Here is a 25,788-nt window from a genome sequence, read left to right as displayed (position 1 = left end):
GATAGAAAATGGCGGTCATGCAGCATTGCACAGCGGTTTTCGACCGCCTACCGCAACGGTGTACAACGCCAGCGCAGTTGCCTCACATCCCATTGTCCCAGTTTAGAGGTCAGTCAGCCGCCATTTCAGGGGCCCACATGGCTTCATTTTCAACTGCGTCACACATACCTAGGCCTGGACTCAACACACATACAGACAACTTTTTGAATTAGGTTTCGTGTTCTGTGTAGACTGTGGGTACATACCTCTGAGTTGCTTGACTCTGTGGTCGCTGTTGTCCTTCCTAGGCACCGTCAGCTGGGACATGTGAGGAGATGGCGGAATCCTCCGGTGTACCGACCGCTGGTGGACCTGTTGACAATGGAGGAGCGACATTTAATCATCACCTACAGGTTTGACAGTGCCACAATCCAGGAACTGTGTAGCCAGTTGGAGCCTGACCTGATGTCAGCTATCCGCCATCCCACAGGGATCCCCCCTCAAGTGCAGGTGCTATCAGTGCTCCATTTCCTTGCAAGTGGGTCTTTTCAAACAACAGTGGCCATGGCATCAGGGATGTCCCAGCCTATGTTTTCCAACGTGTTGTCCAGAGTGTTGTCTGCCCTGCTGAAACACGAGGAGCTACATCGTTTTCCCTCAGGTGGAGGATTTGGCTACTGTTAAAGGTGACTTCTATGCCCTTGGACATATCCCCAACATCATAGGTGCCATTGATGGGACCCATGTGGATTTGGTCCCCCCCCACAGGAGTGAACAGGTGTACAGGAACCGGAAGAGTTATCATTCAATGAATGTACAGATGGTATGTTTGGCAGACCAGTACATCTCCCAGGTAAATGCTATGTTCCCTGGCTCAGTGCATGACACCTACATCCTGCGGAATAGCAGCATCCCTTATGTGATGGGTCAACTCCAGAGGCACCGTGTGTGGCTATTAGGGGACTCTGGTTAACCCAACCTGTCATGGCTACTGACCCCAGTGAGGAATCCCAGGACCAGGGCAGAGGAACGCTACAATGAGGCCCATGGGCGGACTAGGAGGGTGATCGAACGCACCTTCGGCCTCCTGAAGGACAGGTTCAGGTGCCTCCATATGACAGGTGGTTCCCTATTCTACTCACCAAGGAAGGTGTGCCAGATCATCATCGCCTGCTGTATGCTTCACAATCTGGCTTTGCGACGCCAGGTGCTTTTTCTGCAGGAGGATGGTCCAGATGACTGTGTTGTGGCAGCTGTGGAGCCTGTGGACAGTGATGAGGAGGAAGCAGAGGAAGAAGACATTGACAACAGGGACTCAGTCATCCCACAATATTTCCAGTGACACACAGGTGAGAACACATTCTTGCCTACTACAAGTACTTTCACACTTCTACCTATATCCTGTCTGTCAATTTCAAGCAGTATATGGTAACTGAGTTGTACATTTCCATTACGGTTTCACAGGTGTGGTTACCAACGTGTGTCATCTGCTTACATTCTTCATGGACTTGTGATGTGTGACATAGGTATGTTGACATTACATTTGAGAACTGATTTTGTCACTGTCATTGCTAATACACATTTTCAAAATCACAGAGTGACTCCAGATTGTTTTGTGCTTCAAGGGTGTTTATTGAAGTGCTAAATATTGGAGGGGGGTGGTAAAATGTTGAGGGGTGATGGTGAAGGAATGTCCATGGCAGAGTCCAGTCTATTAGTCTCACAGGTGCACTGCCCATATGGGCATAGGAAGTGGCGCTGGGGCAGTTCCAATATGGACAGGGTGACAAAGTGGGACAGTGGGACAGTGGGATGACAATCAGGGTGGTCTCATTTCTTGGCGGGGTCTTGCCATCATGCTCTGTCCTGTTCCTGGATCTCAGGGACCGCTTGCGGGGTGGTTCTCCGTCTGCAGGGGGTGGGGTGCTGGTGTGGTGGTCCTGTGGCGGTGCCTCCTGTCCACTAGCACCGGCGGATGTGGTGGGCAGTTCATCGTCCATGCTAGTGTCAGGGGCCCCTTGGAGCGCCACGGTGTCCCTCCTGGTGTTCAGTATCTCCTTCAGCACCCCTACGATGGTGCCCAGGGCAGAGCTGATGGTTCTGAGATCCTCCCTGAACCCCAAATACTGTTCCTCCTGCATGCGCTGGGTCTCCTGAAACTTGGGCAGGACCGTAGCCATCGTCTCCTGGGAGTGGTGGTATGCTCCCATGATGGAGGAGAGGGCCTCGTGGAGAGTGTTATCCCTTGGCCTGTCCGCCCCCTGTCGCACAGCACCCCTGCCAGTTCCCCTGTGTTCCTGGGCCTCCGTCCCCTGGACCGTGTGCCCACTACCACTGCCCCCAGGTCCCTCTTGTTGTTGGGGTGGTGGGTTATCCTGGGTTCCCTGTAGTGGTGGACACACAGCTGATTGACGTGTCCTGGGGACGGAGGTATGGGCCCGCTGGGTGGGTGCTGTGCTGGTGTTACCAGAGGGTGGAAGGTGTGTGGTGGGTTGTGCCTGTGCGAGGGGAACCGACTGTCCCGAGGCCCACGATGGTCCGGGCTGGTCATCTGGATCCAGTTGGCCAGGGCTGCTGTCATCACTGTGGGCCTCTTCTGTGGGTGGGGTAGAGATGTCTGGACCCTCCTGTCTGGTGACGTTGGGTAGTGGTCCTGCAGGGGTGTAAAAGCATGATTATTGCATGTGTGTGTGTCATGGTGTGCAATGGGTGGATGAGCGTGTACACCGGTGCTAGCATTCCTGTGTGGGGGCTTGTGTGATGATGTTTGGGGGGGTGTTATGGGTATGTGCAGTGGGCATGCTTTAGTGAGGGGTGTCCATGCTTTGTTGTGTCATGCAGGGCTTGGTGTTGGGATGGGTGGTTTGTGTTATTAGTACATTAGTGAGGAGTTGGAGTGATAGGGGAGGGGGTGGGGGTCTGTGGTAGCATGCAGGTAGGGTGGGGGATATGATAGTTAAGATTTGACTTCCCAGAGTCCATTCCTCCACCAACTCCTCCGAGGCCCTCAGGATGCATAATGGTCAAGACCTCCCATGTTGTTAGTTGTGGGGGAGGAGGTGGGGGTCCGCCGCCAGTCCGCTGAACCGCCATGTGGTGTCTTGAGACTACGGAACGCACCTTCCCCCGTAGGTCGTTCCACCTCTTCCTGATGTTGTCCCGATTTCTTGGGTGTTGCCCCACTGCGTTGACTCTGTCGACTATTCTTCGCCATAGCTCCATCTTCCTAGCTATGGAGGTGTGCTGCACCTGTGCTCCAAATAGCTGTGGCTCTACCCGGACAATTTCCTCCACCATGACCATGAGCTCCTCCTCGGAGAACCTGGGGTGTCTTTGCCGTGCCATGGGGTGGTGTAGGTGATGTGTGGGGTGGTGTATGTGGTGATGAGTGTGGTGATGTGTAGTGGTGTGTGGTGTTTTGTGCGTGGATGTTGTGTGGGTGATGGTGTTGTGTGCCTCTGTGTGGTGGGGTTGTCTATGCTGTGCAGTCTCTCTGGCCTTCGTCTAAATTTTGGGTCGTAGGGGTTTGTGGGTGATGTGGGTGTGTGTTTTATATTGTGGGAGTGGTGTGTGTATGTGTATCAGGTGTGTGTATTTTGAATTGTCCAACGTGGCGGTGTTTTGGAGATGTGTGTGTGTTTTGAGCGCGGCGGTGTGTACCGCCAATGGAATACCGCGGTTGAAAGACCGCCGCGTGGATTCGTGTGTCGTGATAGCATGGGCGTGTTTCTGTTGGCGTGACGGTGGAGGATTTGTTTTCGCCAGTTTATCACTGACCTTTGGTGTGGCGGACTTGTGTGGGTGTCTGAATTTCAGTGGATTCCGAGATGTGGGTCATAATAGCTGTGGCGGATTTCCCCGGCCGCGGCGGTGTATTGGCGGTCTTCTGCACGGCGGTAAGCGGCTTTTACCGCCAATGTTGTAATGAGGGCCATAGTCCCTAGCAGTCCCAATAATCTTTCTTGTAAAGAACAATGGAAATCCTTAAAACCCAAACATATGAGGAACTGAAAGGTAATAAAAAAGCACATGTACAGTGTTTCAGACTTGCCGCTTGTTGGACTTTTTTGCTTATGCAGGGTCATCCCGAATCTTTTTGCCTCCTGCCTCCTATTTTTTCTGATCTGTCCCTGTTGGTTTTTGAACTCTGAGCACTTTACTACTGCTAACCAGTGCTAAAGTGCATATGCTCTCTGTGTAAATTGTATGTAATTGGTTTATCCATGATTGGCATATTTGATTTACTAGTAAGTCCCTAGTAAAGTGCACTAGAGGTGCCAGGGCCTGTAAATCAAATGCTACTAGTGGGCCTGCAGCACTGGTTGTGCCACCCACATAAGTAGCTCTGTAATCATGTCTCAGACCTGCCACTGCAGTGTCTGTGTGTGTAAATGTGTACTGTAAATTCGACTTGGCAAGTGTACCCACTTGCCAGGCCTAAACCTTCCCTTTTCTTATATGTAAGGCACCCCTAAGGTAGGCCCTAGGTAGCCCCAAGGGCAGGGTGCAGTGTATGGTTAAGGTAGGACATATAGGGGGGTCGCCGGGGCCAGGGTTGGCGGGAGCACCGCCAACAGGCTGGCGGTGCCCCGCAGGGCATTCTGACCGCGGCGCTTTGGCCGCGGTCAGAAGAGGAAAACCGGCGGTCTCCCGCCGGTTTTCCGCTGCCCATAAGAATCCTCCATGGCGGCGCAGCTCGCTGCGCCGCCATGGGGATTCTGACACCCCATACCGCCATCTTGTTCCTGGCGGCTCTGCCGCCAGGAACAGGATGGCGGTATGGCGTGTCGTGGGGCCCCTGGGGGCCCCTGCAGTGCCCATGCCAATGGCATGGGCACTGCAGGGGCCCCCGTAAGAGGGCCCCACTTTGTATTTCAGTGTCTGCTTTGCAGACACTGAAATACGCGATGGGTGCAACAGCACCCGTCGCACCTTCCCACTCCGCCGGCTCCATTCAGAGCCGGCGTCCTCGTGGGAAGGTTGATTTCCACTGGGCTGGCGGGCGGCCTTTTGGCGGTCGCCCGCCAGCCCAGTGGAAATCCCAGAATCACTGCAGCGGTCTGACGACCGCGGTGCGGTGTTCTGGCGGGGGTACTTTGGCGGGCAGCCTCCGCCGCCCGTCAAGGTAAGAATCAGGGCCATAGTAATGTGTTTTATATGTCCTGACAGTGAAATATTGCTAACTTCGTTTTTCACTGTTGCAAGGCCTGTCCCTCTCATAGGTTAACATGGGGGCTACCTTTAAATCTGATTAAAGTGTAGATTCCCTTTGGGAGTGGATGGACATGTGGAGTTTGGGGTCTCTGAGCTCACAATTTAAAAATACATCTTTTAGTAAAGTTGATTTTAAGATTGTGCGTTTGAAAATGCCACTTTTAGAAAGTGAGCATTTTCTTGCTTATACCATTTCTGTGACTCTGCCTGTTTGTGGATTCCCTCTCTGGGTCAGTTTGACAGTTGGGCTGGTTGCACCTCACACTAGACAGTGACACAAAAGGAGCTGGGGTGTAGTCTGCATTTCCTGATGAGCCATCTGTGCTAGGAGGGAGGGAAGGAGTGGTCACTTACACCTGAAAGGGCTGTGCCTGTCCTCACACAATGCAGTCTCCGACCCCCTGGTGAGTGTCTGGGGCCTGGCCTGGGCAAGGCAGGATTTCACATTCAAAAGAGACTTTACTTTGAAGTAGGCCTACTTCAAAGGAGAAACTGGGTATAAGAAGGGCACCCAAAACCACAGACTTTAGAAACACTTCTGGAACCAAGAGGAACCTCTGCCTGGAGAAGAGCTGAATAGCTGAGGAAGAAGTGTTGCCCTGCCTGTGACTGTGCTTTGTGGAGCTTTCCTGCAGTGCTGCTTCTGCCAGAGTAAGAGGGCAAAGACTGGACTTTGTGTGCCTTCCATCTTGTGAAGAAATCTCCAAGGGCTTGATTTAGAGTTTGCCTCCTGTTGTTGGAAGTCTCAGGGACAGCAAAGACTTCTCTCTGCCAGCACCTGGAGTCTCTGGAGAGACTCCTGCTCTGACAAGTGGTGCCCTATCCAGTTCCTGGGCCCCTGGAAGGACAGCTGGTGGAAATCCAAGGAAATCGACTTCGGATTACTTCGGACCAACGCCGCTGCTGAATACGGTGACGCCGCCTGCACCCGACGCCGTGACCTTCGCTGGAACGCAATGATCTTCGCAGGCCTGATGCCGCTGCAGCCCCGCTGAAGTCCGCGACTCCGTGGAAGTCGCCGCACCACGTCGTGACCGACGCCGCTCGAAATGCGCAGATTCAACAGACGCCGCGATCCCCGACTTCGCGCATCGACTTGTTTTCACTCTTCACCAAAGGTACTGTACTTGGGGGTCTACGTGACTCCATGTCCGGCGCCGCTAGTGTCGGCTTGTTGGGAACGACTCCGTCACAACGCTGTGTTAACACTTCATCGAAGCATTTTTGTTTCTAAGCGCTATTTTTGAGTTTAATCTTTAAAAATTCATAACTTGACTTGTGTATGTTGGATTTTTGTCGTTTTGGTCTTGTTTTGTTTAGATAAATATTTCCTATTGTTCTAAACTGATGTCGTGTCATTTTGTAGTGTTTTCATTAAGTTACTGTGTGTGTTGGTACAAATACTTTACACCTAGCACTCTGAAGTTAAGCCTACTGCTCTGCCAAGCTACTAAAGGTGATCCTCTTTTACCCTGACTAGAGTGAGGGTCCTTGCTTGAACAGGGGTAACCTGACTGTCAACCAAAGACCCCATTTCTAACACGGCTGTAAACCACAGACAGGTGAAAAAGTGCAACCAGCATACAGCCCGGCCTCAATTAAGTATGCAGGATCTTTCCCCTAGCTGGAAACTGGGTCCAAGCCCAGATCAGATGAGAGTGTGTGCATTTGTTTGGTAGCTCATGTAGTTCCACACCATCTCAATAATGTTTCCTGTCGGGATAAAGTGAAGCCTGTCCCCTGCAGTAATTTGGAAATGGAGGGGCAACGTGAATATAAATGTGCGTTCTTCCAGGCTTCCATCACAGGTCCCAGACAGACATCAAAAGAAAACCAATGCATGTCCCAGAGTCACCAAACTACGTAGCAGCCCCTCCTAGACAGATATGGAGGCAGAAGAGAGAAGAAGGCATGTAAGGGAGAGCACTATTTTCCAAGACACAAAGGCCCTCATTATGAAATTGGCAGTAACGGATACGCCACACCGGCGATGGCGGATGGGCCGCCGCCAAGCTGGCGGTGCAGGCCACTATATTATGACCATGGCAGTCAACCCACTGAAACTAAGCCAGTGTGCCGACAGCACCGTCAGTGCGGCCAGACCGCCGATGATGGAGTTTGCCATCCCAAGGCTGCACCACCCACCCTAATACAACACTGCAGACTGCCACGATTACTGGGGTGGGACACCTGCCACCAAAAGTCTGACGGAAACAGCAAGTACAAAAGGAGCCACTCACCTCCGGGGACGCAGATGACTCCGCAGAAGCCATGGAACGCAACCTTGAAATCTTTCCAGCACTCTTCCTCGCCTTTCTCCTTTATGACCACTGACGCCATCAGTAAGTACACCTTCAGAGCATACAAGGGGTGGAAGGGGAGGGTGACACACTCACACAAACCATACACACCATGCACGAACTCCAGTGCTCACACACATGCACACAAGCAATACAACACCCATACTGAGACATGCACAGAACACAGCTACGCCAAACACATATGTTGCATACACACATCCCGGATCACAACTACACAACCACACCATTAGCACCAACAAGCAGCGACACACACAAACAGCAATACAAAGACACAACACTACATACAATGCCCAAAATACAAGAAAGAACTGTGAATCTGAATGAAAAAAATGCCTAGAAATGCACATTTAACAGCACATGATAGATAGATGGATACTCATCAGAGAACAAAAGACTTGACAGCTGTATGTTAAGGAAACCAACAGGAATCCTGTTTTGTAACCATATATTAATAACAGATGCAATGTAATTGATAACATAAAGCACCAAGGCCTGTAGGCCAGTCCAAAATCCAATGGGTACAACTGTGCCTGTCAAAGGCCCCAACATGACTCCTGACAGCCTAATGGCGTCCACAAGGTAGGGGCATCAATGGGGCAGGCAGGCAACTCAAGGGTCTGGGGGTGGGGGTTTGGGAGGGGGGTCCTTGGGCTTTTGCTTGCGAGGGGGGTCCTTGGGCTTTGGCTTGGGAAGAGGTCGGGGTTTCACCCTTGCTCTTGATAGAGAGGCAGGGGCCTTGGAACTATGTTTTTGGCCAGCTTCCTTCTTGGGGACAGGTGATGGCTTCTTTGCGGGTGGAGGGGCAGCATAGGTAGGAGGGGGCGCACGGGAGGACTTAAAGGTGGAGGGACTTGGCTTGGGAATGCCACCATGAGGACAAGGAGAAACACGGGATGGGACAGGGTCAAGAAACAGGTCAATGCGGGAAAGGAAAAGCTTCTTAGTACCAAGGGGGAAGGATTGGGAAACAGGTGTGGGAGTGGAGGTACAGGGAGTGATTGTACAACGTGTAGGTGTGCTGGATATGAGTGCAGATGTATGAAGAGTATGTATGTGTGAGATGGAGGAATGTTGAGTGTCTGAGGTCAGGCATTTATGTGTCTTTGGAGGAGGGGGGAAGAGAGATTGGGAGTGGACAGACAGGTTGTGTGGATGAATGTTGGGGTGGTGTCTGCATGTAAGGTGGGTGTGCTGCATGTGTGAGTGATGGTGGTTGTGGTGAGTGCGGATGTGATGCATGGGGTGCATGTATGAGTGTCTGCTGTTGTGGTGACTGAGGGCAAATTTGTGACAGGGACTGGAAGTGAAGATGCAGTCCTGACAGGTGTGAGTGGTGTTGCAACAACAAGGGAGGAGGTGCTGGGGAGACAGGGTAGGTAGTAGCTGATGTGGTGACTGCTTTTGTGTGTTGAGTGTGTGCATACTTGTGATGTGATTTGTGGTGCCTGTGTTTGTCTTTGCGTACCCTGACTGTTGATTTGGGTGAGTGCTTGTCTGGATGGGTGGCTTGGCTAGGAGAGAGGAGAGAGCTTTGGGATGGGGCACAGGTATCAGGAGGGAGGGCGAAAGTATTAGGGACACTGGTTGCCATCAATGAAGAGACCAGAGCCTGAAATAATCGCTGTAGGCCAGTCAAGGCACAGTGAATGCCCTCCAGGTAGGCATTAGTCTGCTGCATCTAGGATGCCAGGTCCTGGACGGCATTCATGATGGTTGACTTCCCTACAGAGATGGACCTCAGTAGGTCAATAGCCTCAGCATTGAGGGCAGCAAGGCTGACTGGGGCAGGGGCTGAGGTGCCTGTGGCTAAGGAGATGCCCCCCTTCCTGGGTGAGCAGGCACAGGCAACTGGGTGGGGAGCTACTGGGAGGGCGGTGCTGGTAAGGGGGATGGTGGATGAGGATGGTTCTGGGATGGTCCCAGAAGGTGCTGCCACCGCCAAGGAGCTGCCATCAGAGGAGGAATCTGTATCAGTGGTATCAGCTCCAGTCTGCCCGTGGTGCTTCCCTCGCCCTCTGTCCCACTGGTCCCCTCAGCTTCGGTGGTCTCTGCCTCCTGGGTCCCGTGGGCTGCAGCATCCCCACTCAATTGTGCCCCTACTCCTTCGCCTGCTGATGCTAGTGCACACAAGGATAGGATTGTACAAAAAGGATAGGAAGGGGTCAAACAGATGGGAGCATAGGGTGAATACCAATCCACATTGCACGTTTGTACATCATAACAACATGGCTCCATGTACCTTCCTGAATACACCAACTATAACGTCAATGGAGATCTCCCTACACCCACTGTGCATACACTCTCATGTGCATGCACAATCATGATACCACCACAATCACACTCTGGTACTACTCTACACTGTTAGGGCTCATGAATACAGGACCATTACTGTGAGAAACCTCTCACTGAGTGACATTTGTCATACCTACCAGTATCACTCATTATGGACATGTATAGATGGATCTGTATACCATCTGAAGATCCTATACGTACATGTTAAGTCCAAAAATTTAGCACTGTAAAAATGCCATGTCCACCTGATGCTCAGATGCTCACCTATCACAGTACAACTGTAACCTATCTACATTAACTGTCATAGCTACAGTTTACATCCTTGATCCCATGCCTAACACACCCATTCAGTCCATTACAAACTGTACAGGACATGTACTATGTCACTCACCGCCTTGTGGCTGCTGTGTTGCCCTCAGGCACTCCTCCAACTCCGGGTGGGCCATATTTTTTCTCATCCTTGCTGAGAGGGAAGTTCTTCTTGCATCCTCTACTTTTGAGGTATAGTGTGTCTTGTTCCAGGTAGCATGTGGGTGATCAGAATGGCTTGTGGAGACAAGAGGGTATAATTTCCCTCTCCACTCCTATAATAAAAAGATGTAGTAAATAATCAGTGGCAAGTCTTGACAGCTCATTTCTTTGATTGTCCTCTTAATTGCTATCTAGAAAGTTGTCACTACTGGTCAAGTTCATCATGTGTGTTCCTAGGTGCCCCTGTGTCTACACCCTTTCTAGCACAGGTCCAAACCCCATATATCATCGAAACTGGGGTGGTGGGCAAAAAAATTATGGACTAAAGCCAGATCTTTGAGACTGGGGGTGAATGTTTGCATTGTTCAGCATTCCGTCCATCGTCTGTTCTTTTTACTTTGGTCGCCATAAGTGGGAAGGGTATGCCCAGACGTAGGTTCCGTGCTCACTGTGCCACTGGATTGAAGCTAGCCTGGCTGATGAAGGGTGATTCCCTGAAACCGGTCCCAGGATGTTTGTTTCTAGTCCAGGGAGGACCCAGTTTGGCAGTTCAGGCTGGACTATTCCCATGGGGAACAGGGTCAAGACTGATTTGCTTATAGCTGGGTCCAAACTGCGGTGGCATGTGGGCAAACAAACGATGGATTAAACTCAGATCTTTGTGACTGGGGATGAATGTTTGCATTGGTCAGCATTTCTTCCATCATCTGTTCATTTTGCTTTTATCACCCTATATCATCCAGGGCATGAGCAAGGTATAACACCCTCACATCTTTATTTTGTACAGGGCACAATTAGAAGCCCTGGCTGCTGTTGTCCCTATGATGGGCTGCATGTCTTTGGGGCTAGTGAGTTCCAGACACGCCCATGGTTTACACATTTAGGTGTAGATTCCTGTAATCAGAGCAGTACGTAGCACCCTGTATAGTTGTGAGATTCTTCTTGCAAGTATGTTCTTATAAACAATCTCTTCAGTCTGCGTGAGGTCTATAGTGGATCTTAATTTTACTTGGGAGTGCTGACCCAATGTCACAATTGGATTAGGCAATCTTGGTCTACTAAGGTCAAATAGAACAGGCTGGCACATCTCTCTTTATACAGGGGTGGGGGGCTGGTCTATAGGGCAATCAGGCAGTGCCCAACAGGCTGGTCTGATAGTTCAGTGTGTGGGGTGGTTTATGGCTGATTGTATGCTGGTTTTATAGATAGATGGACTGCTTTTACTGTTGATTTCTCTGATATTAAACATATATTGCCCGTGACAAGCCCGGATCTATGCAGTCTTCCATACAAAGCAAAACTTTTATTCCACATGTCTTTACAATTTCAAAATTGCCCCTGTTTGCAAACATGGGCCAATTTTTAGGTCAAAGCCTATACATCTTCGGACATTCAGTAAGCTGACATACTGCCCATTGCCTACCATTCACTTAGTGTTTGTACCTCACATTTTCTGACTTTCTAATTTGCAGCTTTATTTGCTTTATGCTCTCCAGCTTGAGTTCGTCCCTCCTGTTTCCCAAACCTTGTTTACTCTATTCTTCCACATACAGGCATTTAAATCTTGTTCTTATCCTGTCACATTTGCTGTGCATTCAAAGGCACAAGTCAAATGTCAAGCTCTCTCTTCCCTGTGAGCTAGGTTTTCTTTCTCTGGCTTCAAAATGAGAGAATTTATGTGCTGGGTGCCCATGTAAGAGGAGAGAGAGGGTGTAGGTTTTTTTTTCTAGCACACAAAAACATGAACTGTGCTAATGAAACATATCAAAACACTAGGTGATGGCATTTGCACACATTATTGTTTGTGTGCAGTAAAACCGTATTTCGGTGAAAATATAATGGTCATTTAAATTGAAAATGTTTTCCTTAATGGCAGTGCGCTACCACACCATGCATACTCAATACTGTGCCACTCCACTCTATGTTTTTCCACTCCTTTCTACATAACTCCACTACACTCTATGACATGCCACTCCACTCTACACCCTCCACTCAAAGACACTCTAGGGCACGCCACACCACTCGACTGCACACCACTCCAATCAATGCCATTCACTCCACAGCGCAACAAGCCACTCCACTCTACACCCCTCCACTCCACACCACTTATCCCACTCAACTGTACCCCACTCGACTCTACCCCACTCCACTATAATCTAACCCACTCTACGCCAATGTACCCTAGGCTACCCCACCCCACTTTCGCTACAATCTACCCAATATGTCACTCTCCAACCTACCACATCCATCCAACCTACCCCACTCTACTCCACTCTAATCTATCACAATAAACCCCACTAGAATCCAATCTACCCCACCTCACTACATTATACTTCACTCCAGTCTACCCCTCTCCACTCTGCCCTAATCTACCCCACTCCACTCGAGTCTACTCCACTGCACGCCAGTCTTCTCCACTCCAATCTACTCCATTCCACTCAATCTAATCCAATCAATGTCACACAACTCCAGTCCACCCCACTCTTCCCAAATCTACCAAACTCCACTCCAAACTGCCCAACTCCACTCTACTCCACCCCCACTCTAATCATCTGAGTTCAATTTACCCCACTTCACTCTATTTGCCACTGCAATCTATCCAACTCCTCTCCACTCCAATCTACCCCCTCCCACTCCAGTCTACCCCACTTCACCACAATCGACCCCACTCCAATCCATCACAATCTACCTCACTTGACTCCAAAGTTTTACTCCACTACACTCCACTCTAATCTACCCTACTCACCTCTGCAACACTCCACCCTACCCAAATCTGTCCCACTCCACTTCACTCCAATCTACCCCTGTCCAGTCTACCACACTCCACTCAAATCTACCACACACCACCCCAGTCCACACCACCCCTATCTTCCTTATAGCAGTCTGCCTACCCCACTCTACCCCACCCACCTCTACCCCACTCCAGTCTACCTCACCCCAATCCAGCACAGTCCACTCCAATCTACCCCACTCCAAACTACCCCACTTCAATCATCCCTCTTCAGTCTACCCCATTATCCCACTCCAATATACCCCACTCCAATCTACCTAACTTCACTCCAATCTAATCCACCCCACTACACTATACTCCAATCTACCCCACTCCTCTCCAATCTGTCTCACCCCACTCCAATCTCGACTCCACTCCAATCTATCCAACTCCACCCCACTTTAATCTAGCCTGCTCCAATCTATTCTATTCCAATCTACTCACTCCAATCCACCCAATCTACCCCAATCCACTCTACCACACTACATTCCACTCTACCCAAACCACTCCTCTTCACTTCACTCCAGTTTAGCATACGCCACCCAAATCTACTTGCTCCAGTCCAATCTACTCCAGTCTACCCCACTCCACTCCAATCTACCCCACTCCCCTGTACTCCACTCCACTTCAGTCCACCCCAATTCACTGCAATCTATCCTGATATATCATACTCAACTATACCACAATATATCCCTCTCCACTCTACCCCAATATAGCGCACTGCACTCTACTCTAGTCTACACCACTCCACTCTACTCCAGTCCACCCCACCGCACTCCAATCAATGCTACTCCAATCTGTGCCACTCCAATCTACCATACTCCACTCCAATCTACTCCACTACAATCCACCCAACTCCACTACAATCTACCACACACCAAGCTGCCCAACTCCAATATACTCCACTCCAATGTAGCCCAGTAAAACCTACTCAACTCCGCTCCAATCTACCCCACTCCATTCCTGTCTACTCCACTTCACCCTAATCTACCCCAATTCAATCTACCCATCTAATCTACTCCACCCTAAACCATCCCACTCTACCCCATTCCAATCTACCCCATCCCCCAAATCTACCCCACTCCACCCTTCCCCAATCCACCCCACTCCAAACTACCCCAATTTACCCCCACTCCATTCCATTCTACCCTATGATAATCCACCCAATCTACTGCACTCCAATCTACCACACTCCACTGTACTCCAATCTACCCAATCCACCTCACTCCAGTCTTCTCCAATCTACCCCACACCACCCTAATCTACCCCAATATATCCTACTCCACTCGTCCTCAATCTACCCTACTCCTCCCTATCCCACTCCAATCTACCCCACTCTAATCTGCTCCACTCCACCCCAATCTACATCAATTGATTCTGTCTATGCCAATGTACCCCACTCTACCTCACTCCAATCTTCCCCATGCCATTCCATTCTACCCCACCCCAACCTACCCCTCTCCTATCTACCCTACTCCAATTTGCACCACTCAGATGTACCCCACTCCACTCACTTCTATCCCACTGCACTCCAATCTACCCCACTCCAATCTACCCCACCCCATTCTACTACACCAGACTCTACCCCACTCCAATCTAGCCCACTCCTATTGACTCCACTCCAATCTACCCCACTCCACTCGGTTCAACCCTCATCAATGTACCTCACTCTGCACCAGTGTACCTCACTCATCTCCAATCTACCTCACTCCAAGCTAACCCACTCCAATCTACCCCGATGCAATCTACCCTGCTCACTGTACCTCGCTCCACTCCCAATCTGCCCCAATCCACTCCCAATCTACTCCACTCCACTCCAATCCAATCTATACAGCTGCACTCCACCCTACCCCACTCCACTCTACCTCACTTCAGTCTACACCACTCCACTCAAATCTACCCCACTCCATTCCGAATTACTCCACCTCAGTCTACCCTACTCCAATCTACTCCACTTCACCCCAATCTTCACCAGTTCAATCTACCTCTCCAACTTAATCCACCCCACCCAACCTTACCTCATCCCACTCTACCCCACTCCAATCTACCCCATTCCCCAAATCTACCCCACTCCACTCTACCTAATCAACCCCTCTCTGAACTACCCCAATTTACCCCTCTCCATTCCATTCTACTTTATGATAATCCATCCAATCTACCCCACCCCAGTCTGCTACACTCAACAGCACTCCAATCTGCCCCAATCCACCCCACCCACTTCTTCCCTTACCCACCTCACGTCACCCCAATCAACCCCATTTATCTACCCCACTCTAATCTATCCCATTCCATCCCAGTCTACCCCACTTCACCCCAATCTACCCAATTCAATCTATCCCACTCCAGTCTACCAATCTAATCTACCCCTCTCCACCACACTCCAGTCTACCCAACTCTACCTGCATTCCATCTTACCCCAATTGACCCCACCTCACCCCACTCCATGCCCTAACTTGTAGCCATGCTGAACAGCAGCCATGCTGGTTTACTTATTGGCTAAAACACATTGCCAAAGCCAGTAACTCTTGCATAGGTCAGACATAGTGACTTTGCCAATGCTTGTTTAGATACCTAATTCACTAACGGGTGCCACAATTATTTTGGTGCCCGGGCCGATTCGTTGGTGCAGTCTGACCCTGTCTGTATCACAGGTCTTGGCTATCTTTGAGTGTTGGGGGATATGTGTGTGTCTAGGAAGGGAAATGTCTGTCCTTCACTCTTGGTGCAAACTCTTGGTTGTATGTTATTGGCGTCATGGGTGGTGGGTGCACGTCCCCTCTGCAAGTTGCTTAGTCCTATTCGGAGAGCAAAATAACACTTGCCTGGAGGGGGTTATATTTGCATGGAAGCCACAACACATGGTCTATTTCCGCCCACCATTTGCTAAACTCAATTGTTGACCACTCTAATTGTGGCCTCAACTGTGTCGGAATAACATCATTTTCAATGATTATCAGCTCTACAAACCCCACCAACTATAGAGGGTGGATATGGAGGCCCATAGTTGCTTATTATTCCATGAAATATCTTCACGTTCGTCAAATAATTTTGTGCGTATGTCTGGGGATATATATGAGGAGGGTTCAGCTATACATAAAGCAACGCATAAAGCAAATTTGCCTTTATGGACGCTATCCTGTCACATCAGATGATTTCAAGTCTCTTCCATCCATCCAAGCAGTTTTTACTTTGTAAAAGAACGAGTGAGTGCCTGTGCCCAAAGTCCTTCTCAGAAGAACACGGCCTCATTAGTCCCCTGCCAGACGCCCCCTCACCCCTATCCGTTTAACTCACTCATGCAGATCTCTGCTTTCTGCCATTATGACGGTTATTCCTTCTTTTCCTCCTTCCTGTTTGTGTATTTTTTGCCTCTAGTGATCTCTGGGCCGGCCCCTAAAAATGAGTGCCAGGGGGCTCCACGAGCAACCACCGGCTCGAATTAAGCACTGTAAAGATATTTTACAAGAGCTGTCTACATTTTAGGAAAGGTGCAGTATGTATGTTTTTGGTATTGCTGAATAAGTCGATTTTCAGGTATTTCATCACGTCCTGAGTCCACTGAACGTCATGAGTTTCAAACATACTCGAGCGCATGGTGTTATCAACATTGAATTCCATCACTTAAATTTCGAGTGGTTTGTTTTGAACCGAGATTTGATAAGCCTTACAGAATGGCAATCATTCATTTAGCAAGTCTAACAGAATGGCCACCAGTCATTTGATAAGTCAGAATGGCAATCAGTGAATTGCAGTCATTTGATAAGCCTTACAGTGGCATAGTAAAGTTGTAGTTAGAAAACACAAAGGGCCTGATTTAAGGAAAGTGGTACTGCACCCAGTGCAGCCCCACTTTCCTTGTGCCCTCTTAAGGCCCCTCACTGCCACCATGTGTGTGCCCTATTTAAAATACGGCGCATCATGGTGGAGATTAGGGAGTATTCCTGACACTATTGATGTGCTACTTCTGCAGAGTACATAGGAGCCCATTGTATTCAATAGCATGCCCCCTTTTTCTGAGCAGGCATTAAAAGTGCCCAGAAAATGGCGCTAGGAAATCTCTTAGATTTCCTTGTGGCATTTTTTCAGCTCCCCTAATGGGGGAACACCCCACTTGCATACATTATGCCTGGAGCAGGGATAATGTGGCGCAAAGATGTTCAAAGTGGCTCAATGCATGCATTGCTCCACTTTGTAAATATGGCATGTGTAAAATCCATTTTAGCTCCGCCTTAGCGTAAAAATAATTACGCTATGGCAATGCTAAGGTGGAACTAGGGCCTCTTAAATCAGGCCCAAAATGTTGCCTGCAAGCATCTGTGACTAGTGTTGGACTGGCCTGTGAGGTAATGTGGCAGTGCCAGATGGGCTGGCTTGGAGACATTTTCTTTGAGGCCAAGGACCAAAATGGCTCCCATAAACAGGCCCTTTAAAGCCGGCCCATCTGGCAGTGTCAGAAGACTTGTGAGGCCAGTCCTACGTTGGTTGAAACATTCTCACAGTGGTTCACTGTAGGCATGCTACTGTGAGCCTCCATGGCATGGGCGCTGCTCAACCAGCCCTCACATTGGAGCCTAATTGCATTCAAGAGAGTAGTATGAATGTATCCTCATCAATCTTTCCACTCGGAGACAAAGTTTTCTCATGTTTTGGTTTTGAAATACGCTTGATTTATTATTGCATTTACTTACATCTTCTTTGGATCAGTGGAGGGAGAGAAAGAGGGTTTGAATTAAGGGAAGCTGTTCTTACCTACATCTCTTCTTGATTACTTGTGTTCATTGAACTGGTAAGCCCTTCTACCAAAAGTACTGAGCACAACATTGTGGTGGAACATCAAAACAATGCACGAAGGGGTTAAACATAGACATGAGCACTGAAGCTGGGTGGACCATAACGTCTTGTTTGGCTTTGCATAGAGACCAAATTCGGAGACGTGCAGTCATTGTCGTGCCACCTGCAATTTTCCCCAGGTCAGTTTTGATAGACTAATCATTTGAAAGTGATTAGGGGAAAATGCCCTGTAAAAACTCAAACATGAAAGCGCCGTCTTCTGTGTGCTATTGCCCACTTTCTGAAAGAACTCTCACAATAGAAGGCATCACACCCAGCAAACACATCAATAGGTGGTATTAGTGTTTACCATGTGCTGTAAATATCTCACCACCTTCAACTTGTAATTGGGGTCAAATTGTACATATTTGATGTAGGGCTGTGAGGTATGTGTATATATCTGGGTGAATATATAAAGTGTAAATCTAACAATAAAGAACTGTATTGGTCTAGAGTGAGGGAGTGTTTATAACATAGGGAAGATAGAGGGTTGGAGGTGGTATGGCCGTGTATTAAAGAGGCAAAATTGGGAAAAGACAGCATTATGCATACAGAGCATATTTACAGTATAGTACCAGGCAGGACAAGGATCTCTTTGGACGCAGAAGGTGGCACAGAGACATAGGAGTTGACCTAGGTGTTTTCACTGATAGGGTTTGAAGAGTTGGGTTTTGAGTGTCCAGTACATATCTCATCCACCACTACAAAAAGTTTAAAATCATAACAATTTCCTCTTTGTAAGATTAATTTCTCTCATTTTGTTTCTCCAGGGAATCACCTCTACAACAAGTTTAAAATCATAACAATTGTCTCTTTACTTTGTAAGATACTAATTTCTCTCATTTTTTTTCAGCAGGGAAAGTCAATTTTGGCATCAACGAGAATTTGAAGAACTGGAAACTATGCAAGCTGCTTATTATGGTTACAAAAGCAGAAATAATAATAATAACAAGCAACTCAGGAATAAACTACCATTTGATGAATGGGAAAATATGGCATACGATAATGAAGGTTTCTGCAGGTATGTTCACTGCAAAGTAAGCCCACTCTGGATCCTAGGACTGTCTTATACAATTCACAATAAAAAGAAAACAAACATTGTATTATGTGTTAGTGTTTAAGTTGGCACAAATAAAAGAACTATGTTCTGGAACTGCATTAACTTCAAGGAGACTGACCCTGTCCCAGGCCAAGGTATACAGCCTGCCCTGTTGATCGAAATCTGAGGTCCAAAAAATTGCCTAATTCTGAACTTAGAAATCTCCTCTAGGTGAAGGCAGAAATCTCCACTGGGTGAAGGCACCAAAAGTATCCAGCAAGTGAAGGAACTTCGCTGGGCACAAAATTCTAATTTCTGCTTGGAGCTTTCATGCTAAAAGTCAACTGCTTCACCTGAACCTCACCCAGCAGCTATCCCACGATGTAGAGCCCTCTTCTGCTACATGCTGCTGGGATGGCCCGCTGAAGATGTTTTACTTTCATTTTAGAGACCAAGTTGTTATATTCTATGTTAAGGTAATTATAGTAGGCATATTTAGAAACGTTCTTCAGAAACAAAACTCCAGTCACACTTACTGGGAGGAGTGGTATGCTACATGCAAGGAAGTTGCAAATGCAATGTGTATTCCATGTACAAAGGTCCATCAGCACTGAAGAAACGACTAATAGGTGCATAAACATCAACAAAGGACTACATAATTTATTTTACATGAAGCTGTGTATGCAGTGTCTATTTGGTGTACAGATCTTCATTGACACTGAAGAAGGACTAATATGTGCATAAAGATCGAAAGAGGACCATAGTTTTTACAGAAATATAGAAGTACAAATTATTTAGATCAACTATCGCCATTTAGATGACGGTGACAACTTTGTTAATTTGTTATTTTATTAATTACAACTGTGATTTTATTTTAGCATTGATTGTAACTTTGGATGTGACACATGCAATTTGATCCCCCAGCCAAGTTTTTACAAAACAAAATGGAACCTGTGATACCATGGATAAGGTGGAAGGAAGAATTAATAATTTATATGAAAGCTACTGATGGTGAACGAATGAATGAGGGGAGAAAGAAAAGTGTATTTTTGTATTGGTTAGGATCAGAGGGTCAAGTTGTTTTTAGGACTTTACCACAAGTAGAAGGTCATGGTGACATTGTTATGTACCAGGAAGCATTATTAAGAATGGAATTTAGATTTAAGCCCACCACCAGCATAGCATTATAAGGTTGAAATGTTATACTAGGTCACAGAAGAAAGGAGAGTCATTTGATGAGTTCCTCACTGCATTGAGGGCACTTTCTATGGTATGTAATTTTGGTCCTATGATGGATGAAATTATCATGAATCATATTGTGGTACATGGCAAAAGTAAAAAAATTCAAGAACAGTTATGGGTTATGTGGGATCCCAAACTGCGAGAAAGCCATTGTTACTTCAAAAGCCTCGGAGCAATCGGAAAAATGCATGTCTTCAGTGTCAAGCAAAATAATAGTAGAGAAGATGTGTGTACAGTTAATTGTTCTGAGGAGGGTGTAGATAGTGTGGCAGAGGCACTTTTTCAGCATGCATATAAGAAGGGAGAAATAAATGTTTAATGTTATCGATGTGGAAGTGCCAGTCATTTTGCTTCATTTGCCCAATGTCCTGCAATTGGGTAAGAGTGTAAAAAATGTGGCCTGTAGGACATTGTGCCCACGTATGCAAGGATGTTAGAAAACGTAATGTGCGTCGAAGAGAAAAAGTGTCTTGCGTAGGAGAGGGAAGGGAACAAAACTAAATGTGTGACTGTGGCAAAATGAAAGGGTGTAATAAAGGAGTAGTGTTATCTTTACCACAATTGAAGAGGAACATGAGATTAGAACTCGACCCAAGTGTGTGGTGAGGATTATCAGTGTTGAAATGGAACTCATGGCTGAGTCAGGTTCCCCAAGGACCATTATTGAAATTGTGGGTTATGAATCAGTTGAGTTGGAGTTCAAAGGCAGAGTACCTCAAGTAAATTTGTATGTAGCTGAAAAATGTGTGAATGTTCTTGGATGGAGGGATCAATAGAATTGGGCATAATTATCAATCTGAGGAGTAAAGAACCAGTATTGTTGGTTACAGACATCAGTGAAAAGGAAAGTGTGGTTCCTCAGTTTCCAAAGGTATTTATGGACAAATTAGGCAAGTTAACATGTTACTCACAAAGGATAAGAATGAAAGGTGGAGTAACTCCTGTAAGACAAACATTAAGAAATGTTCTCAAAAATGTCAGGCAAGAGATGAAGGAAATGTTGGATGAGATGATGAAAGAGGATATTGTAGAAGAATTTGAGTCATCGGAATAGGTGTCACCCACAGTCTTGGCACAGAAAGGGGATAATGCATTGAGACTCTGTGTTGTTTAAGAGCTGTAAATGCCAGTATTATTGTGGATTGTCATCCTCTGCCTAACATTAATGAAGTGGTATGCATGTTAAAGGGAGCAGCGGTATTTTCCACTCCTGATTTAAGATCGACATACCACCAAATTAAATTGACAGAAGGCTCCAAACAACTTTACTGCATTCCTTACGCCTTGGGGGCTGTATCCATTCAAGAGGATGCCCTTTCGTTTGGCCTCAGCGGCGTCAGTGTTCCAAAGGGCAATGAGTCACATTTTTTAAGAAATGGATACATTTGTAAAGTGTTTCCATGATGATATCCTCATATTTTCTAAGGATCATCATGAACATTTGAACCATCTCTGAAAAGTATGTAAAAGGTTTGAAGGTTATGGGCTAACTTTAAAAAACAAATGTAAGCTGTTCTGTAGTTCTGTGGAGTGTTTAGGACACAAATTGTCTGGTGATGGAGTGGTGCCTAAAAAAGCATTAGTGGATGCAATTGTAAAGGCACCTGCACCAGACACCAAGGAAAGGTTACTCTCATTTGCAGGAATTATGTGTGAGTATTATAGTAATTTTTTTAGAGACTTTGCAACTATTATGGAACCTTTGCATGAGTTTACAAGGAAGGATATTATACTTAACTGGAAAGACAAACAGCAACAAGCATTTCAACAAATCAAAAATTATGTTGTGGAAGCTTCCACATTGAAACCTTTTTGTATGTGCAAACAAATGCATAATTACTGTAGATGCTAGTTTGTATGGTATGGGAGGAGTTTTGTCCCATAGATTTGGGAAAGAGGAATGGAATGTGGCATTTGCATCAAGAACTCTAAATGATACCGAGAGAAGGTATGCAGTAATTGAGAAAGAGTTGTTGGGATGTGTTTGGGCGATTCAGCATTTTGGCAACCATATATGGTGATCTTATTTTCTTCTGAGAATGGATCATAAGCCACTGGTAAATATTTTGTCACCAGGTGGTGGATGGAATGCTATGGCTCGGATTGCAAGACTTATTTCAAGATTGCAAGAGTACAGTTTCAAAGTTGAATATATACCAGGAAAAAATAATGTTATGACTATTTGTCTGACCAGATTACCATGTAGTAATGAAGAAGAGAAGAATGTAAAAGGAGATTTGGACATGATTGCTACTATTAATGGTGTGGTGGAGAGTGAGTTTGAAGGAAAGATGATTTATGGCAAGAAGTTAAGAAGTATGTTGTGGAAGAGTGGCCAAAGAAAGAAAAAACGCCTCCTGAAATATTACCATTTTGGAAAGTTTTGGGTGAATTAGTGCTACAGGGAGGAATGCTTTTCAAAGATGGTAAGTGTGTTCCCTCTGCTAGGATGCAAGATATGATTGTTCAGCTTGCAGACAAAGAACATCTAGGGATGTCTTCCATGAAAAGACTTATTAGAGGAAGTTTTTGGTGGCCAGGCTGAGACAGGAAAGTTGACAGAGTTGTAAGAGAATGTAATGACTGTGTGAGAGGAGAAAGAGCACTTAAGGTGGCTCTGGCACCTTTGAAACCAGTGAAATTGCTAGAATTCCCATGGCAGAAGATTGCTTTGGACATTTCAAACCATGTTATTTCTTGCCACAAGATGATTGGTTTGCTTTGATACTCATGGATTATCATTCTAAATGGCTTGAGATTACGTTTGTAACGCATATTAACACCAATGTTGTTATTGAGTTTCTCAAGGACATTTTTGCAAAAGAGGTTGTCCAGAGGTGTTAATAAGAGATAATGGGGTTTAATTGAAATCTAGAGAAATGAAGGATTTTCTCAAGCACTGTAATATTCAACGGATTACCACAGCTGTGTATGAACCTCAAGGAAATGGACAGGTAGAGAGATTTAATGGTGTATTGAAGAACTGGGTAGTTGATGCACAGAAATTTGGTGGTGAGTGGAAGAACATTTTGAGAGAGAAATTGGGGGTATATAGAATAACACCTCACTCTGTCACTGAAGTCAGTCCTTTCAAATTATTAAAAGGAAGGGATCCCATATCTCAGTTGTGTCCATGGTGGTTCAGGAAGAAGTGGAAAAAGAAGAGTGAAGTTGTAGATGTCAATTGTGTGGCCCGAAGAGTGGAAGAGAAGCAAAGTATGATGAAAGAATGGTATGACACCAAGTGGAGAGTGAAAGAACCCTAGTTTAAGGTGAGTGATTGGGTGAGAATCAGATCACCGGGAATATCGGTGAAAGGTGCACCAAGGTATGGCAAAAAAGTTAATATTAATAGGATGGTAAAGTGTGGCATGTGAGACTGGTGGTGAAGTTTAAAGAGATGAAAATGGAAGTGAGAAGGGAATTAGATGAGAGTTCTTTGGTCAGGATTTACAAGTCTAAATGGTCTGATGGATGTACTACAGAAGAACAAAGTGCAAACAATGCAGAGTTGGTGTTTAGTGAAGAAATAGGTCCATGTGAATCGACGGCATCAAGAGTGAAAGAAACAAGTCGGGTGAGACATGCCCCTGGAAAATATAAAGATTTTGGACCATGAGTATTTTCCTTCTTTTAGGGAGGAACATGTGTTACACTCTATGTTAAGGTAACTATTGTAGGCATATTCAGAAACATGTTAAATATAGGTATAGGCTACTCCACCTTTGTTTATTTTCAATTGTACCATATTGTATAGTTATAACTGTTTGGAATGTAGACAGTAGAGAGTTCGGTTTCTAGCAGCTGTCTGGATTTACGGTCTGTTGGATGATGTGCTGTAATAAAGATGTTACATACTTCAACTTCTATTGGATTTCATTAACAATTTGCAACACAAGTCCAAAAATAAAACTTCAAACTGGATTGAACTTGGTTTCTGTATGTGATCCGTGCTCCATTGGGCCTTAATTTGCTCTAGGTACTGGTCAAGTGCATCCAGATGATCGCAGTTGGCGATCAATGCTGTTTGGTGCTAATTGTTACTTTAAACTTAAAAAATTCATACCTCTGGTTTCCCTTATTGGATTTGTTACCCTTCGGTGCCGTTTTATTTATTAAAATGTACTCTATTATTTTAAATGGAGGTGTTTTTTCTGTGGTGTTTTGACTTTATTACTGTTTTGGTACTCCATAAATATTCTAGGTTAAGTCTGTCTGATCTGTGCCATAGATACAGTGGAATGAACTAAGTTTTATTTACTGACACTTAATGGTTCACCCTGATAAGGACTGTGGTTGTTATTTGAGGTGGGTACTCTACGTCCAAATCTGGGTGTTGAGGGCTGAAGCCATGCCAGATTTTTCAGATTTTAAAACATGATAGATTTATATGCTAAGATTCAAAAAAGAAATCCTGTGCATAGTCAGTGGTTAGCCTGAAAACCTGGAGAGATTATGCAAACTATGAGAGCAGTTGGATTCACCTGTAATAGAACATGGTTTTGGAAATGTGTGCATATATAGCATGTAGCATAATGTGCCAAAGATTGAAGCTATAGTAAATTTGGCAGATAATTTTTGTTACATGTATTTCAGGTAAGGGGCTGAGGGTCAGATGTATCAAAGTACTGTTTAGCATTTCCTAAATAGCGAAAATTAAGAAATCACTATTTGATAAATGCAAAATGGCTTGTAAGAAAATAGCGAATCCCTAATAGCGATTTCTTAAAATTTGCAATCACTATTAGGGATTCACTATTAGGGAATGGGACTCCATTCGTGCCTATGGGCATAAAGGCCCATAGGTGCGAATGGTTTTGCATTTCCTAATTTGCAAATTCCTTTTAGGAATTCACAACTTAGGTAATGCAAATCCAAGGGTGCCTGGGGCCTAAGGCCCCCTTTGATGCACTCCCCCCAAAGGAAAATATATGCTAAATGGCACTTTAAAAAATGCCTTTTCAATGATTTTCTTTTAATTGCCCATGGTTACCACCACCTTGATATTGGTAGTAACTGCATTTCCTAAATGCCCAGTTCTCATTTAGGAAATGCATATTACATGTGCATAGGTAATAGCAAATAGGTATTCCCTCTTTGTGATTTTCTATTTATGGAATTGCAATTTGCAATTCGCTAAATTGAGTCGCAATTTTAGGGAATCGCTATTTTTAACAATCCCTTAAAATTGCACTGCGAATGCCTTTCATAAATCTTGAAAGGCTATTTTGCATTCGTAAAACTGTGAAATTTTGCGATTCGCACTGTTTTCAAAAGCAAAATTGTTTGCTACATCTGGCCCCAAGTGCTTTATGCCAAGAACAACTATAGTAGGCACAGATCGCAAGACTATGGACATATGTATTTATAGATATATAGCATGAGCCAAGCTAGACAGAGCACAGTGCTTCACCCCCACATTTCTTTACTTATGCTGCTGTTTTTTTGGCTCTGAGCGTGCACTGACGCAAGCTAACCAGACTGTAGTGCCAGTGTTCTAACTGTATGCAAATTACATGTTGAATTGGCTGTATTCAACTGGAAGGGACTGACTTACATATAAGACCCTGGTATATGGTGCCCAGGGCATGTGAGGCAGACTGTCCACTCTGGGTTATAGCACTGTTTGT

General features: G+C 46.1%; 1 protein-coding gene across 1 annotated transcript in view; it reads left to right on the top strand.

Moving 5' to 3' along the window:
• The window catches only part of SUSD3 (sushi domain containing 3), a 297,720-nt gene that overhangs the window by 251,986 nt on the left and 19,946 nt on the right, over positions 1–25,788 (top strand). The window contains exon 4 of the mRNA XM_069206419.1: positions 18,731–18,898. Coding sequence (XP_069062520.1) covers positions 18,731–18,898 — 168 coding nt within the window. The remainder of the gene's footprint in view (positions 1–18,730; positions 18,899–25,788) is intronic.

The sequence above is a fragment of the Pleurodeles waltl genome, chromosome 9 (genome assembly GCF_031143425.1).
Source record: "Pleurodeles waltl isolate 20211129_DDA chromosome 9, aPleWal1.hap1.20221129, whole genome shotgun sequence".
Taxonomy (NCBI): domain Eukaryota; kingdom Metazoa; phylum Chordata; class Amphibia; order Caudata; family Salamandridae; genus Pleurodeles; species Pleurodeles waltl.
The sequence above is the reverse complement of the archived record's forward strand: the minus strand, read 5'-3'. Positions and strand labels throughout refer to the sequence as shown.